At 43.8% G+C, this 17888-nt stretch overlaps 1 protein-coding gene across 1 annotated transcript; it reads right to left on the bottom strand.

The window, feature by feature from the left end:
* Positions 1-891: 891 nt before the first annotated feature.
* LOC140913745 (olfactory receptor 5W2) lies at positions 892-1830 on the bottom strand. The gene has a single exon (XM_073350544.1). It carries the CDS (start codon positions 1828-1830, stop codon positions 892-894), a length of 939 nt encoding a protein of 312 aa, XP_073206645.1.
* Between the last annotated feature and the right edge of the window lie 16058 nt (positions 1831-17888).

A 17888-nucleotide genomic window follows, 5' to 3' on the forward strand; every position in this document is an offset into this window, starting at 1 on the left:
TATACCATTTGTGGTCAATTTGAATAAATTAATAAAGAAGGATGATAGGGAGGAAATGGTGTTCATCTGGCTTATTCAAACCTTTCACTGCATGCAGGCAACAGTCCTCAATCCTCAGAAAAACTGGAACATTTGCAGCTGATTTCTGAGTGTATTAAGCTTAGCCTTGAGTGTTTTGTTTTATTTTGCTTTGTTCTGTCTGTTATTACTTAAAAACACTTAAATCCTACTTTTTATACTTAATAAAATCACTTTGGTTTATAAACTTAGTGTAAGTAATTGTTACCGTGGGCGGACGGGATTCTGGGCGGGGCAAACAGCTGTACATATCTCTCTTGCAGTAATATACAGGGCAAGCATTTATCATTTTATCATGTACATGCTCTATAAAGAGTAAAGCAGATTTATTTGGGGGTTTAGATCCCATTGGGAGCTAGGTATCTGTGTACTGGAGACAGGTGTCGTGCTGAGCTGGTTTCAGTCTAGATCTGCAGCTTTGGGGGCATCACTCAGAGCCTAGGTCTGTGTTGCAGCTGGCTCGTGTATCTGGCGCAACAAGACAGAGTTCTGGAGGCCCAGGCTAGAAGGGAAAATGGGCTCAGAGGTCATTTCAGCACATGAGGTTACAATTCCAATGAGGGTCTCTGTGACCGAACCCGGCACACTATGCACTTGGGTTTCCTGCATTTCCTGTGATGCTTCCCATGTTTTGTCCACTGATTTCAGTTGGGGCCTACAGACCTTTTTGCAATACAAACAAATTAATAATAATAACAATATAATAATGAACAAAACTACCACGGGCTCTCCGAAATTATTTTCTAATGGACTGGGAATTAAATTCACCTGATTCCACTCCCCACCACTAAACCAGTACTGAATGAAACAGATTCAAGAATTGGTTAGTAGTTTATTCATTGCTTTCCTCAGGGCGTCCTTCACCTCTGTGTTCCTCAGGCTGTAGATGAGGGGGTTCAACATGGGGATCACCAGTGTGTAAAACACTGAGGCCACTTTGTCTATATCCATGGAATAGCTGGAGGTGGGACGTAAATACATGAAGAGGAGGGTGCCATAAAACAGGACCACAGCGGTCAAGTGGAAAGTGCAGGTGGAGAAGGCTTTGTGTCGGCCCTCAGCAGAGTGGATCTGCAGGATGGTGGAGGTGATATAGACATAGGAGAGGAGGACAGTCACAAAGCTGATCACTGTAATGCAGGATGTTAAAACAAACATCACAATCTCATTGATGCGGGTTTGAGAACAGGAGAGCGCCAACAGTGGGGGGATGTCACAGAAGAAATTATTGATGATGTTGGAGCTGCAGAATGACAGCCGAAATGTAAAACACGTGTTTAACATTGAATCCACCACCCCTACAGCGTAAACCCCAGCCACCAGCTGTTTACAGAGCTGCCTGGACAAGGTGACCGTATAGAGCAGTGGGTTACAGATGGCCACATAACGGTCATATGCCATCACAGCCAGCAAGAGGCACTCAACATCTCCAAAAACGATAGAGAGATACATTTGCACAGTGCAGGCAGTGAAAGAAATGTTTTTCCTCTCTGTTAAGAAATTCATCTGCATCTTAGGGGAAATTATCGAGGAAAGGCAGAGGTCACAGAAAGACAAATTCCTGAGGAAAAAGTACATGGGGGTGTGGAGTCGGGGATCAATCGTGATTAACAAGATCATCCCCCCATTCCCCACCAGGGTGATACCATAAATCAGTAGGAACACCCCAAACAGGGGAACCTGCAGCTCCGGACGATCTGTCAGTCCTGAGAGAATGAACTCAGTCACCTCTGAGTGATTTCCCTCTTCCATCACCTCTGAACAGAGAACAGGCTGCTCCAGAGATGTGAGCAGGTGGATGGTGTGGAAAACCTGTCCCTTCTCTGTAATCGTGTAAGTGAAGATAAATGGAGATCAGTTTCTTAATGGACATCAGTACCCGCTCAGGGAAAGGCTTAGTCCACAGAGCCAGCTGTTCACATCTGGTCATTCTAGGTGTTCCATAAAATGCAGGCACTGTGCAAATACAATGACATGCAGGTTAATCATGCCCCCCACACAAACACTCCTGTTTACTAATCCAAACAGAAAACAGTGATTTGTGACTCTGCTGTGAGAGAATCAGTCTGAAGAGATGATTCCTTCTCAAAAGAAGGGGTGAGAGTAAAGGAGTGTCACTCTTTCTACCCTCTTTGGGCAAGGGGAGCTCTGTGGCTTGGCATGTTGGTTTGGGGTAAAGCTGCTCACTGTGCTAATTAAGCTTTTGGGCATTTACTTGAGACTGTACTAAAACCCAGAGACATAATGGGAAGCCTTGGCTTCAGTGACTAGGTAATTGCCTATTTTGTCCAACCAAGGACGTCGCTCCTTCAGCCAAAGGGGTAGGAGCTGTGACTAAGGCTTTAAGTGCTGGACGTCTTCAATTTTATACCTGCTGATCCCCATGGTGTCTCAGTGTGTGCGTGTTACTGAGATTTAGGATGATAGCACCTACCTGCTGAGAAGAGAGAGAGAGATGTGGTGGCGTTTCTCCAACGACAGAAACTGCCAGATGGGAGCATTCGGGAAATTTTATACTGAGATATGTGATCTATGGGACATGATTCCTGAAGCAACTGGGAATCCCTGAGCTCAGAGAGACACAACACCTAATGATACGTTCAGTGAACCAAAGCTACCCTCGGTTAATTGATGCCCTGGTGATTAATTTGACCTCCTCTTTCTACTGTGTTACTCAATGATGTAATTTCTACCAGAGTTACAGAGTATGAGGTTAGGGGTATATTTTATACTGCTGTTTTCAGTGCAAGCCAGATACTGTGTAGAGCTGATCCACAAAGGGTTTTTCTGTTGTTGTTTTTTGTGGAGACCGAAATCTTTTTGCTAAAAACTTAAATTTTGTCACTCTGAAATACCACGGGGGTGCCTCAGATACCGCGCACCACCAATCTCTTCCATGGCCAGTCTCCTAGTCTGGACTATATCCACCAGCATGCATGATGGTCTCTCCTCTTGCTGAACTGCCCTGGAACATCACCAGAGCCCCAAAGCCATGGTTTAGGGAGGAGAGGAGTTTGCTATTTTGATGGAAAGCTTATAATTTCCAGGGAAAAGATAATTTCTTAGAAAAAATAGTTAAATTGAAAATTCAATTTCCCTTCAAAAAAATTTCTTAAGAAAAATTTTCAACCAGCCTTAGCAAGAAATTTTGAATCAAAGGAACAGAAAGTTAGATACAGGTGAAATGTACTAATTATTTCCAGGTTTAGCTGATATCTTCTCAGTCATTCCTGGTTTCAGAATCACCTCATGGTCCTAGCCCCAGTTGGTGGAATGTAAAACCTATAAGACATGTAAAAGTACTCCAGATTATCATGCTTTTTATAGCATGCCAATCACCATGGTATCCTATGTCCTTCCCTTGCTAGGTTACTCCCCAAAGGTAGGAAAGGTAGGTTCACTCATTTTGCTTGATGGAGACCACATGGTGACCAGAGGAGCTCAGAGGGAGGCCACAGCATGCTACGGACTTCTGCAGTTCACAAAACTATCCCTCTTGCATGCATATTATTACACAGAGCTCAGCTGTAGGATGCTAAATAAATCTATGAGTCAACAGAAATAGTCATTCTCTCATCTTAATATTAATACAATTTTGATAATGTATGTGAAGTTATAAGATCACACTGTATCTTGTTATTAATACATGTTCCAAACTGAGGCTTGCAAACTGGTCTGTCTCAAACAAAGAAATGTGTGCTCTCTTAATTTTGTATCTAAACAGTAACCAGAGTCATCAAGCAGGAAGGGAAACAAAGGAAGCCCAAAAAGGTGAGGAAAAAGCAGCAGGGAACATCCTTCTACACAGAGTTTTTGTCTTCTGGTAACAAGGTGGACATGTTTCTCAAAGGGGGAATAGGTCTATAAAAAGAAGGGGCAGACATCCCAAGTAATCAGTTGCTCTCTCTCTCTCTCAGCCCATTGATTCACTGCATCTGAAGGGATACAGGAAGCAGCCATAGGGCAGGGGGTGTGTCCTGACCTAAGAAATTAGGTCAGTAAGAGTGCTGAGAGCATGTGGTGAGGAAACATTTGCTTTGAATTTCACATCATTTGTTAACTTAGGCACAAGTTCCATTCTAGCTTTATTTTTCTTGTAACCATGTCTGTCTTCTATGCCTTCTTATTTGCACTCACTTAAAATCTATCTTTGTGTTCAATGAACTTTGTTTTATTGTTTTATCTAATCCAGTGTGTTTCAATACAAATGTCTGAGAGTTGTGTGCATATTCGTGCTGATAAAGAAATAATGGACAGTGTAACTTGTATTGTCCAGGAGAGGACTGGGGAGCACAGGACATACATTTTGGGAGGGAAATCAAAGACTGGGGAGTGTGTTGGGGTCACCCTGCAGAAAAACTAATGGTGGTGAGAGCCTGAGTGTAACCCAACTATTCCTGGCCATGCAGCAGTTACACACACATGATCAGAGTGTGATTTGCATGCTAGATGGAGGTTTGTGAGTGGCCCAGGTAGAAGACAATTCACCAAGTCATTGCAAGGTTGCAGGCAGGTGTGACACAGCTCCTGATTAGTCTGGGTTGGACCCTGGTATATCAAAGTCACCACCTAGAAAATATCCCAATAACACCAAAGGTGTGGTACTGACTGACAGTCGTGTTTGATTGACAGAAAAGGGTGAGGACACCATACGGATGGGCCCATGCACTGATCCATGGCTGCAGATGGACAAGGAGATTGTGATCATCACCTCCACCCAAGGAGATCCATGGCAGGCCCAGTGATGACTCTTCCCTTCTTTACTATGGTAGGAGAAATTATCCCCCACAGATGTGCAGGCTTGGCTGGTATTATCACTGCTCTGGGGCATGTCGGTGGCCCTTCTCCTAAGTGGTGCCAACCTGTGAGGCATTGCAATGTTGATTGCATTAGGGGGAAAAATTGATAATCCAAGTCACTGATATTCTTTGCTATAATCTGTGGGGGAGGGGTTACAAAGAATGTATGCAAAGTCCTGCTTCCCTGAACACCAGTAGAAACAACCAACAATCTCTGTATTCAGAAACTTCCCAACTCTTTCACTCCAGGTCTGTGTTCCGGAAACACTATGCCCCTACTTCCTCAAGGAGTCATGCTCATAAATCCTCCACCTGCCTTCTCTGCCTCCTGTGACCCGGAGGTGCTTGGGGATGTCCTCACTGAAAATGCCAAGGTCAGGGCAGGCTGCAAAAAGGAGGATATTCCCCAAACTGATGGTTAACACTCAAGATCTCTGCAGGTTTCAGAGTACCAGTCATGTTAGTCTGTATGCGCAAAAAGAAAAGGAGTACTTGTGACACCTTAGAGACTAACAAATTTATTTGACCATAAACTTTCGTGAGCTACAGCGTCCAATGAAGTGAGCTTTAGCTCACAAAAGCTTATCCTCAAATAAATTTGTTACTCTGTAAGTTGCCACAAGTACTCCTTTTCTTTTTGCAGATCTCTGCAGATGCTGCAATAAAGCATCTCCGAGTAGGCCAGCTCCCTCCCAATTCTTGTGTTAATTTTATTTAGTTCCTATAACTTATAGTCCGTGAAAGAGAGTGTGACATTGCACTCCATAATTGTTTATGGAAATATGCTTCTGGTTGTAAATATGACAAAAGTGGAATATGTTTTATGCTAGATATGCCATGTAACATATCTCTGCAAAGCTTATGATCTACAGGATATATTCATCCCATTTGGATGCATGTTTCATTTTTGTACTCAAAGTTATGAATATTGGCTTTATCCCCAAGGAGATGCCTGAAAGAAACTGGACCAAAGGACAGTAACTACAGGGGTTTGAGTGATTGCTGGACGCAGACTAGGATGAAGTCTAGTCTGTTAAAGAGGCTTATTGGAACATATCTGAGGGTGAGCTTTACCTGTATTTGGTTTTTTCCTGTATGAAGCTTAGACTTGCATGTTTCATTTTATTTTATTTTATTTGGTAATTTACTTTGTTCTGTAAAGGCAAAGGACCGGGAATTTCAATTGAAGATCAAAGAAGCTGAGGCAACTGCGCACAGAAGGACTATGGAAGCTGACGCAGCCACTTACAATGAGACCTGGAGTTAAGAGACAGAGAAATACAGGCCCAGATTGAGGCCCAGAAGCATGAACTAGCTGTTGTTGAGCGGAAGAGACAAAACCCTCCAGGAGCTGCCCCGCTTCCTCAGATATACACAAATGGAAATGACTATGTCCATGGTATGATGAATCCAATGACACTGCTGAATATCTCCTCACCTTTCAGAGACTGTGCACCCTCCATACAATTCCTGACAATCAAAAATTACCACATTGGTAGCAAAATTGACTGGAAGACCTCTCAACATATTCAATAAGATGTGTATTGATGATGCTTCAACTATGGTAAATTTAAGGAACTGGGTTTGAAACTGTTAAGGTTCCTTCCCCACTCTGAACTCTAGGGTACAGATGTGGGGACCTGCATAGAATCATAGAATATCAGGGTTGGAAGGGACCCCAGAAGGTCATCTAGTCCAACCCCCTGCTCAAAGCAGGACCAATTCCCAGTTAAATCATCCCAGCCAGGGCTTTGTCAAGCCTGACCTTAAAAACCTCCAAGGAAGGAGATTCTACCACCTCCCTAGGTAACGCATTCCAGTGTTTCACCACCCTCTTAGTGAAAAAGTTTTTCCTAATATCCAATCTAAACCTCCCCCACTGCAACTTGAGACCATTACTCCTCGTTCTGTCATCTGCTACCATTGAGAACAGTCTAGAGCCATCCTCTTTGGAACCCCCTTTCAGGTAGTTGAAAGCAGCTATCAAATCCCCCCTCATTCTTCTCTTCTGCAGGCTAAACAATCCCAGCTCCCTCAGCCTCTCCTCATAAGTCATGTGTTCCAGACCCCTAATCATTTTTGTTGCCCTTCGCTGGACTCTCTCCAATTTATCCACATCCTTCTTGAAGTGTGGGGCCCAAAACTGGACACAGTACTCCAGATGAGGCCTCACCAATGTCGAATAGAGGGGAACGATCACGTCCCTCGATCTGCTCGCTATGCCCCTACTTATACATGAAAACCTCCTAAGCTTATTTTTACCAGTTTAGGTTAAAACTTCCCCAAGGTACAAACTATTTTACCCTTTGCCCCTGGACTTCCACTGCCACCACCAAACTTTATCTGGGTTTCTGAGAAAACGTAGTTTGGACACATCTTTCCCCCCAAAATCCTCCCAACCCTTGCACCCCACTTCCTGGGGAAGGTTTGGTAAAAATCCTCACTAATTTGCATAGGTGACCACAGACCCAAACCCTTGGATCTTAGAACAATGAAAAAACATTCAGTTTCCTTACAAGAAGGATTTTAATAGAAGTAAAAAAGAATCACCTCTGTAAAATCAGGATGGTAAATACCTTACAGGGTAATTATATTCAAAACATAGAGAATCTCTCTAGGCAAAACCTTAAGTTACAAAAAACACACATTTCAGAGTAACAACCGTGTTAGTCTGTATTCGCAAAAAGAAAAGGAATACTTGTGGCACCTTAGAGACTAAACAATTTATTTGAGCATGAGCTTTCATGAGCTACAGCTCACTTCATCGGATGCATACCGTGGAAGCTGCAGAAGACATTATATACACACAGAGACCATGAAACAATACCTCCTCCCACCCCACTGTCCTGCTGGTAATAGCTTATCTAAAGTGACCACTCTCCCTATAATGTGTATGTCATTGTAGGGAGAGTGGTCACTTTGGATAAGCTATTACCAGCAGGAGAGTGAGTTTGTGTGTGTGGTTTTTGGAGGGAGGTGAGGGGGTGAGAGAACCTCGATTTGTACAGGAAATGGCCCACCTTGATTATTATACACATTGTGAAGAGAGTGGTCACTTTGGATGGGCTATTACCAGTAGGAGAGTGAGTTTGGGGGGGGGGGGCGGAGGGTGAGAAAACCTGGATTTGTGCTGGAAATGGCCCAACTTGATGATCACTTTAGATAAGCTATTACCAGCAGGAGAGTGAGTTTCTGTGTGTATGGGGGTGGGGCGGGGGTGAGAAAACCTGGATTTGTGCTGGAAATGGCCCACCTTGATTATCATGCACATTGTAGGGAGAGTGGTCAGTTTGGATGAGCTATTACCAGCAGGATAGTGAGTTTGTGTGTGTGGTTTTTGGAGGGGGGTGAGGGAGTGAGAGAACCTGGATTTGTGCAGGAAATGGCCCACGTTGATTATCATACACATTGTGAAGAGAGTGGTCACTTTAGATAAGCTATTACCAGCAGCAGAGTGGGGTGGGAGGAGGTATTGTTTCATGGTCTCTGTGTGTATATAATGTCTGCTGCAGTTTCCACGGTATGCATCCGATGAAGTGAGCGGTAGCTCACGAAAGCTCATGCTCAAATAAATTGGTTAGTCTCTAAGGTGCCACAAGTACTCCTTTTCTTTTTGTGAAAAAAACCACACAGACAGGAATAGTCATTCTATTCAGCACAGCTCTTTTCTCAGCCATTTAAAGAAATCATAATCGAACACCTACCTAGCGAGATTACTTACTAAAAGTTCTAAGACTCCATTCCTGCTCTGTCCCCAGCAAACGCATCACACAGACAGACACAGACCCTTTGTTTTTCTCCCTCCTCCCAGCTTTTGAAAGTATCTTGTCTTCTCATTGGTCATTTTGGTCAGGTGCCAGCAAGTTTAGCTTTAGCTTCTTAACCCTTTACAGGTAAGAAGATTTGTTTTCTCTGGTCAGGAGGGATTTTAAAGGGGTTTACCCTTCCCTTTATATTTATGACAGAAACAGTTTCAGATTACACCTGAAACCTACAGGATTAAATTCAGGAGTCTTAAATGGCGATCTGGATTGAGTAACGTGGCTTATGTAAATGATATGTGAGATTTGTTAGATAATTGGGTGAGGGGAAAAGTCATTACAAGCTTTGAATGAATGTGTGATTTGGTTACTCAGGAACAATTCCTGAATATGTGCAGTGATGATGTAAAACAGTATTTGTGGGACAAAAAGGTGGATGCCGTGGGTGGATTGGCTGAGGTTGCAGACACTTTTGAGCTGTCGCAACCTGCAGTTAAACAGAAACCAGGGGCAGAGGGACACAGGGTTGGGGGAAGCAGAATCACCGTTTTACATCAGGAAAAGAGGAGGTGGGGTGTTCACCTCCCCATCCCCCTGTTAGTCGTCCCAAGTCTCCTGTATGCGCAGAGGAGCCCAAGAGGTGCTCGGATTGTGAGTCCACTGAGCACCTGAGAAATAAATGTCCTTTGCTGAGTGGGAACAGGCAGCAGGTAATACATAAACTGCTGCTTCTCAGAGCCAGGCTGTGGCCTTTTTCCACACAGGATTTGTAATGGGGGCTTCTACACAACCGAGCAGTCAGCACATGCATGCTGTTAAACTGAATGGGAAAGTTCTCCTGGGATTGAGGGACACGGATGCAGACTTTTCTGTGGTCAAGAGGGACCTGATCCAGGAGAAGGATTTGTTGCCAGGGAAAATGGCAGAATTGGAACTGGTGGGAGGTTAGAAAGTCCTTGCCCCTTTAGGTACACATGGAAACTGGTGGAGGTTCTGCCCACTTCTTGTAGGGGAGCTTCTTCCCCAGAGGAGGGTGAAAAATCTGCATTTAAAATGCCAGACCCCTCTCTTGTGAATCAGGTTTTAAGGAAAGACTGAGGATCAGATCTCCTGGAGGGGAGCGCCCATCCAGCTGACCTGTTGGGAGCAGAAAGTGGGGTAAATGAGGGGATCTTACCGATCCAAAGCACTCCATTAAAGAATGTTATTCCTTTTACCCTTATTAAAAATAAAACTCTCTCTTCAAGGCTGGTGGGAGAAAAACTCTGCACTTGGGAAGCTTCAGAAGAGAGAGCGGCCGAGGGCAGGCATGGTTGCAGTGCCCCTTTTCTTGCCAAAGCCTCAAACACAGGCCTGAATTAAAAGCCTTCTCCAAAGAGGCAGGAGAATCTGCACCAGAGCCCCTACCAGGGTACACAAAGGAACTGGGAAATGCAATAGACACTAAACAAGCTAAATTGTGTGAACAAAGCCTGTCCGCTGAAGATTTCCTGTTAATCTTGATTCTTTTGCTACTTCATCTCTGGGTCAAGACAAAGGAGCTCATGCTAGTGGTAAATCCTTTAAACATGTGGGACACACCTGCTTTGTGGGAAAAAAAACACTTTTGTTCATGCTAGGGATGGTGGCAAGACAGTCCCACAAGCATGTTGCTTTTCAGCTTATACCTGTAAACAGGCTGGAAGCTTGGCACCGCAGCAAAAGCGTAACAGGCCTACGCTGCTGTGTGGAAGGGGAAACTGAGGCACACCGCCTCAAGGCTAAATGCCAAGACAACTCCACTTTAACAGATATTGCTGTCTGCATTCTGTTAGCAATACTACACCCCAACTTGTTTTCAGGCATCCGGGGACCAGGAACCCCAAACCTTGCTAGAACACCAATGAAAGACTTCCTACGGTTTAAAGGTACTAAAAGGGGTTGTGACCTGAAACCAACAGGGATTTTACAGGTACTGCCTCTGCCATGGACAGTGTCCAAGTCTCTGGCAGTATGTTCAGGAGGAGGGTGTGACATTACACCCCATAATGCTTTCTAGAAATATGCTTATGAGTGTAACTATGACATAACTGGAATATGTTTTATGCTAGATAGGCCATGTAACATATCTCTACAAAGGTTAAGATCTACTGGATATATTCCTTCTATTCGTATGTATCTATCATTTTTGTATTTGGAGTTATGAATATTGGCTGTGTACTTGCTTGATTTTAAGTAGCCTAGTAGAGCATTTGGTCAGCTTCTGCAGTAAGGAACGTGCAAGTTAAGTGCCCCATTGGAAGTTGAGCATCTGAGTGTTAAAGACATGAACATTTCTTAAGCTGCTTCCAGGAAAACCAACAGCTGTTAGGGGACATGGTTCAGACCTGGGTCTGGGTTTGCAGCAGGCTAGCGGGTCTGGCTCAAACCAGACAGGGCACTGAAGTCCCAAGCTGCCAGGGCAGGAAAGCAGGGGCAGAAGGAGTCTCGGCTCATAAGTTGGCAGGTTCTAAGGAGGTTTCTGTGATCAAACTCATCACAGGTGGGTGCTCAGCGCTCTCTGAAAGTCCAGTCCTTTTGAGGTGCTTCAAGCTAGGTACCCAAAATCACTATTCACTTTTGAAAAGCTTGACTCCACTGAGCAGCTTCACTCTTCTAGCCTTCATCCCCCACCTCACATCCAAACCAATAAAGGGAGTGAGTGCTAATGGGAATCAAACTCGTATTAGCATTCTTTAAACATCACTGTTTTTCCCCATTCAGCCAAGTGAAAGCTAGATCCCTGGCTGGTCTGTGTCAGCATAACTGTATTGATGCCAATGGACCAGGTGTAAATAAGAAATGCTCTATTCAAGTTAATTGCCCAGATCTCCTGCTAATGTACATTGGCCACAAACACTATGTAATTCAAAGGGGCCAGATCCCCAGCTGGCATAAATCAGCTTAAATCCACTGAAGACAGTGGGCCAGATCCCTAGGTGGTGTGAAGCATAGAAGCCCCATTGAAGTCTCTACACCAGATTCTTTGCTGGTGTAACTGACACCGGTCATTTGGAGCTTCTGGGTGGTGTAAATTGGAGTGTTCCCGTTGAAGTCAACAGGCCGGAGCCACTGCAGGTGTGACTCTTGTGCCAATTTGCAGCCGCTGAGGATCTGAGCTAAGGATCACCAATGCACAGCCTCATTTGGGTAACTTCTATACTATGTCCGTAGGAATCAGAGCTGGCCGACAATGGCACTTTTATTCATTAAAACTCTCACAAATTGTGGGTTTGGTATTTGACCAGCTTGAGGCCAGGTGTATGCTGAAAACTTTTTGCCAGTATTGCGATGTGGGTGAGGCGTGTGATTTTTTATTTTAAACAATGTTTCTGTACCAGCAAAATCCATAGGGCTTGTCTACACTTGGACTGTTACAGGGACACCTCTGTAGCGCCTCAGTGTAGAGGCTCTCGGTGCTGACGGGAGGTGTTCTCTTGTCGGCAGAGGTAATCTGCCTCCTTCAGAGGTGCTAGCTAGTGCTGCCTACTTGGGGACTGAGGTTGGCTTGACTACGCCGCTTGGGGTGCGATGTTTCCACAATTATGACACATAGTTCTGATGCAGGAAACTAGGCCTGGGGGATTTGTGCACAGCTCAGTTTCTAGGGGAGTAGTTGCCTGCAAATGGTCACATTGTCCTTGCTTGAATGTGCAGGGTTAAAGAGACAGTGCAAGGAAAGTGTCCACCGAAGTGCCCCTGCACAGATACCATGCATGACTGCATTCTCTTTGCTTTCCTGAGTCCAAGCATCGCTCCCTGTTAATCCCCTTTTGGCTGCGAGCTATCCCCCAAAAGGGGGGAAGAAGCCGGGGGTAGATAGGGTCATGTTCCCCCTTCCTCTTAGAAGGCAGCAGAGATGACTGGACCTGGATGGGAGAAGGTGCTATTCCCTATGGGCCTTTGGTAAGTCCCACCGAAGTTAATAGGTCTGTTGATTTCATGTCTGGGCCCCACTAATTTCAATGTGAATTAGGCACCTAAATACCTTTTAGCAACTGGTTTTAATTTCTTTTTATTCCAATCTGAATTCATCCAAGCAGTTCTGAACACAAAGACTTCTCTTTGCATTATTTTTAAACAGGAAATTAAGTCTGTACATGGGTCCATAGATTTTAAGGCCAGAAGAGGTCATGATTATCAGTTAGTCTCATATCCTACATGCCACAGGTCAGACTATTCCAATCATTCCTGCAGCGCAGGGAACTATTCTATCCTAGGGGAGAGCCTGTTTTGTAACCTGTGGCTGTGATAGCAGTTTCAGTTTAAAACATGTTTATTCTGTCCATATTCTTTCGCTGTTTCCCCATGGTATTAAGGTGCATCCAATCAAGATGTGTCTGTCCTGGTCTCCGAGGTCTGGGCAGAAGGTGTGTGGGCTATAGAGAGAGAGGTGGATATGTAGGTCTGACATTAGTAGAATTAATAGTAATATTTGACTGATACTAATATTGTCACTGAAACAACAGTTTTGAATTTCATACGTGCAGTTCTGCAGTTACAAATCAAATAATTAGTTTCTGTCTCTGTATAGTCCCTCATAGGGAATTCTCTGCTGGTAATTTCTTTAATTCCCCTGTGAGGAAGAAGGTAATGCACTTTGGAGATTATGCGTGCTGGTTCAAAATAATCACCCTGGCTCTGGCAACAAAACAAAAATGCAAATTCCAGGGAGGTTACACTTCCAGGACCTGAGGCGATCAATTTAGTGTAATTGACCCATCTCTCCAGAAACGGTATTAGCTTCTGACCATTTTAATAAGCTCTCAGTGGACATGATGATGAAAAAGTTTGTGCCTACCAAACTGAGATTGCGTAACTTGGCAAGCAAGTTTGGAAGTGTGGTTAAAGTGGGTCCACTGTGCATCATTAAAATCTGAATGTGTTTCAAAGACATTGCAAACATTCATTGAAATTAGCAGTTCCCAGAGATAAATGACCAAACTTGATGATTGCTGTCCTAACTTAGGGGATTCTGAGAGGCTTCTTCAACCAAAAGAATCCTGTCGAAAGAATAGCAGGATTTATACAAAGACAACGAGGAGTACTTGTGGCACTTTAGAGACTAATACATTTATCTGGGCATAAGATTGCATTGGCTTAAACTCACGTCATTAGATGCATGGAGTGGAAAAAAAACAGTAAGCTGGTACATAGACACAGTCCATGAAAAGATGGGAGTTGCCTCACCAAGTGGAGGGTCAGTGCTAACGAGACAATTCAGTTGAAGTGGAAGTGGGCTAATCTCAACAGTAGAATACCAAGGGAGAAAAAATCACTTTTGAAGTGGTAATGGGGCCAATGGAGACAGAGTGGCCCATTTCAAACTATTGACAAAAAGGTGTGAGTAACAGTAGGGGGAAATTAGTTTTTATAGTGACCCATCCACTCTCGGTCTTTATTCAGGCCTAATTTGATGGTGTCCAGTTTGCAAACTAATTCCAGTTCTGCAGTTTCTCACTGGAGTCTGTTTTTAAGCCGGAACAGTGGGTGGGGGGTAATAGGAGCTGATATAAGAAAAAGACCCCAAAATCTGTACTGTCCCTAAAAAATCGGGACATCTGGTTACCTTACTGGTCTACCAAGGGCATCCATTCTAGGCCCCCAGCTCCTCAGCCAACACCTCTCTTGGACAGAGATCTGCATCTCTCCCCCAAGTAACTTGGGATTTTCCAGTTCACTGCCTACATTGTGATATTCCCTGTAAATCAGTCTTCCTAAACAGGCCAGCTTCTGTGCTTTGCTTTCCCATCAAAGATTATGAACAGTGTAATTGCCAGCAGTTATAAATTACTACACAGACTTTGATAAGCTGCCACATGTATTCTGAAGGTGAAATTATTACAGAGAAAACATATTAAAAACAATAAGAGAACCTACACACCTGCTAATAAGCTTACCCAAAATCACCTCCCAAATCCAGCAGGGGCTCTGGCAGGAGTCAGTCTTTCAAACCACACTTAGGGGGTTTTCCCTGTGACTACAAGTTCATAAGAGCCTCAGCTCAGAACTCCCACCCCTGTGAACAGGTCAGTCTATCCTTTGTACAGCTTGGCCACTGATCTTGTGCCTCTGGGAACAGGTAGTCAGCAGAAAAAGGCCCACTCTTCAGGCCATAGCTTCAGTAAGCTGGGTTTTTGCATAACTGGAGGTGGGAAATTTGTCTTCACCTCTCCTTAGATATTTGCCATGAAATCCACTTCACATGTATTGTCCTAAAAGACCATTCTTGTCTGTCAATACGGCACTTTGATCATCCAGGCCCACATTAATGCATGAGCTTTGTAGTTAATACAATGGACTCCAAAGAGATTTCACCTTAATTCAATATCCTTGGAAAACATCTGTCACAACCACACAAGGACTACTTGAAGCCTAATCATCTCTGGATGCGTAATGCCGTGCAGGCATATGGCCTAATAATACTTGGGTGAGCAACACCATACAGGTACAGCTTTTCAGGCTGGTGACTTCATACACTTTAGGAGAGCAATATGTCACAGGCCCTGCCTGGCAGTTATAAGGGGCCTAATCATTTTTAAGTGTGGAATGCTATACAAGTATTGACATACAGATTTGTGGCCTAGTAATCTTTAGGTCCATTATACCTCACAGGTGCTTCCATCAAGGCTCAAGGACTAATAATATTTAGGAGAGCCACATCACATAGGTAACACATAGGCTACTGTCCTAAGGGAAAAAAAAATGAAACAAAAAGTCATGTCAGAACACAAAATCAAAAGGTTCCCAGTCCAATGCCACCAAAACACTTCATTTCAATTATTTCTTTTTCTTTAAAAAGAAAAGGAGAACTTGTGGCACCTTAGAGACTAACCAATTTATTTGAGCATAAGCTTTCGTGAGCTACAGCTCACTTCATCGGATGCATACCGTGGAAACTGCAGCAGATTTATATACACACAGAGAATATGAAACAATACCTCCTCCCACCCCACTGTCCTGCTGGTAATAGCTTATCTAAAGTGATCATCAGGTTGGGCCTGTAGCTCACGAAAGCTTATGCTCAAATAAATTGGTTAGTCTCTAAGGTGCCACAAGTACTCCTTTTCTTTTTGCGAATACAGACTAACATGGCTGTTACTCTGAAACCTTTCTTTTTCTTTATGAGTCTCCTTCCGCCCACACGCCCCAAAATAAATATCTTCCCATGGAAATGACAGTGTTGACTAAATGATTTTTTTTTTTGGTAAAAGAACATTCCATTGGAAAATTTATGATCTGATCTACTAACAATCCGTAGGTAAGCCATACCTCATGGGCACTGCCCTACAGGCTTGTAATCTAATAACGTGTAGGTAAGCAAATATATCCAAATCTGCTGTGCAGGTGTAATGAGTCATGAGGGCATCTTGATTGTCCACAAAGACTCACGATGAGGTCTTCGGCACAGAAAAAACAGGTCAACATAAGAACGGCCAGACTGGGTCAGATCAAAGGTCCATCTAGCCCAGTCTCCTGTCTTCCAACAGTGGCCAATGCCAGGTGCCCCTGAGGGAATGAACAGAACAGGTCATCTCAGGTGATCCATCTCCTGTCACCCATTCCCAGCTTCTGGCAAACAGAGGGTTAGGGATGCCATTCCTACCCATCCTGGCATCATTCCTGCCCATCCTCAGGTCCATACTATCTGAGCTGAATGAGATTCCTTTTAACTTTAATGCATGGCTTGACTGCTACTGCTCCCCAAGCCTGCTGCTGGAAGGTCGTACATTCATGCATGTGTGTGTGTGTACACACACACACACACACACACACGAAGCCAGTGTAATACATAGTCATAAGGTCTAGTAATTGTTCAGTTACTAACACTACATAATTACTGTTTCTCTTATTCACTGATAGCATTTTGAGAGTCGGCACCACTGTGAGGTAAGTGAACCTAAGGTTTGTAAAGCTTCAATCCTGTAGGGGAGTACCTGTGTGGTGTCGCTCACCTAAAAATTATTAGGCCTCAGGATACACAAAAGAAATGGCATGAGTGAAGGAACCAGCAGAGGCTGTTCAGAAGGCTTCAGACCTGATGGTCTCCAGGCTAGCAACAGTATGGATTCTCCTATATGTTTAAGACCTAGTTTTTTGACGAGTACATGTCGCAGGCACAAATAACCCTGAAAGCACAATGATCTTTGGCCCAGAAGCATCACACTGGTATAGCCATATAGGCCTCATTCCTAATATTTCTGGGGCTAGCAACCCCGCACAGAATCTGCTGGCCAGACAGACAACCTAACAATTACTGGGCTCGAGACACCTCACAAATCCTGCCCAGCAGTCATTAGCCTTCGTCACCTTGGAGCTACTTTTACCACAAAGACACCGATGGGCAGGTGTAATGAGGCTTTCCTGTAAAAGAAGGACTCACACATTCAACAAAGATCAAACCGAAGGCATCCAAAGATTCTTTTAGCTAAATGAAAGTCATATGCTTTTATTGTTTTTGGGAACTGTCACTATCAGATGCACTAATTCAGTGTATTTCACAAGCATCTGTTTTAATCTTCAAGCTACCAAAATCACACAAAGACACTGCCCGGGAAGGAAAAGGTTTAATAATCTTTGAAATAGTGGCACAATAGAGCAAACATCAGGCTTTATAACCTTAAAGTTAGCAACACACCACAAGATGGCCCTGTAGACAAAATTCTTATGTCTTTAGGCTAGAAACACCACAAAGGCCTAGTAGCTGTTTGGTTAGTCTCATGACCCAACACATCTTCTCTTGCATAAATTCCTGGAGAGGCTTGAGGCTAACTATGATGCACAGGCATCAAGTCAAATAATCTTTAGGATTAACTAATAAGGATCGTCCCATGTGATCGTCTGCCATAATAATAATAGAGGCAAGATAGATGAGATAATATCTTTTCTTGGACCAAGTTCTGTTAGTGAAAGAGACAAAGCTCCCAGAGAGCACTGCTTCAGGTCTGGGAAAGGTACTCAGAGTGTCCCAGCTAAATGCAAGGTGGAACAGACTGTTAAACACAAAGAATGAACACTTGTTGCAAGAAACCATTCAGAATGAAGTGGGCATATCCTGGGAGCAACATGGGCACAACAACACTGCAGGTAATACTAATAGTTATTAATAATTAAAAGGTCTGATACTCTTTGGGTCAGCAATGCCACACTGGTACTGTCCTGCAGGCATCTGGGCGTCATAATCTTTGGGAAAGCAACAGAACAGACTTCATCCTATATGAATCCAGCACCA

This window comes from Lepidochelys kempii, chromosome 6 (assembly GCF_965140285.1).
Source record: "Lepidochelys kempii isolate rLepKem1 chromosome 6, rLepKem1.hap1, whole genome shotgun sequence".
NCBI classification, from domain to species: Eukaryota; Metazoa; Chordata; order Testudines; family Cheloniidae; genus Lepidochelys; species Lepidochelys kempii.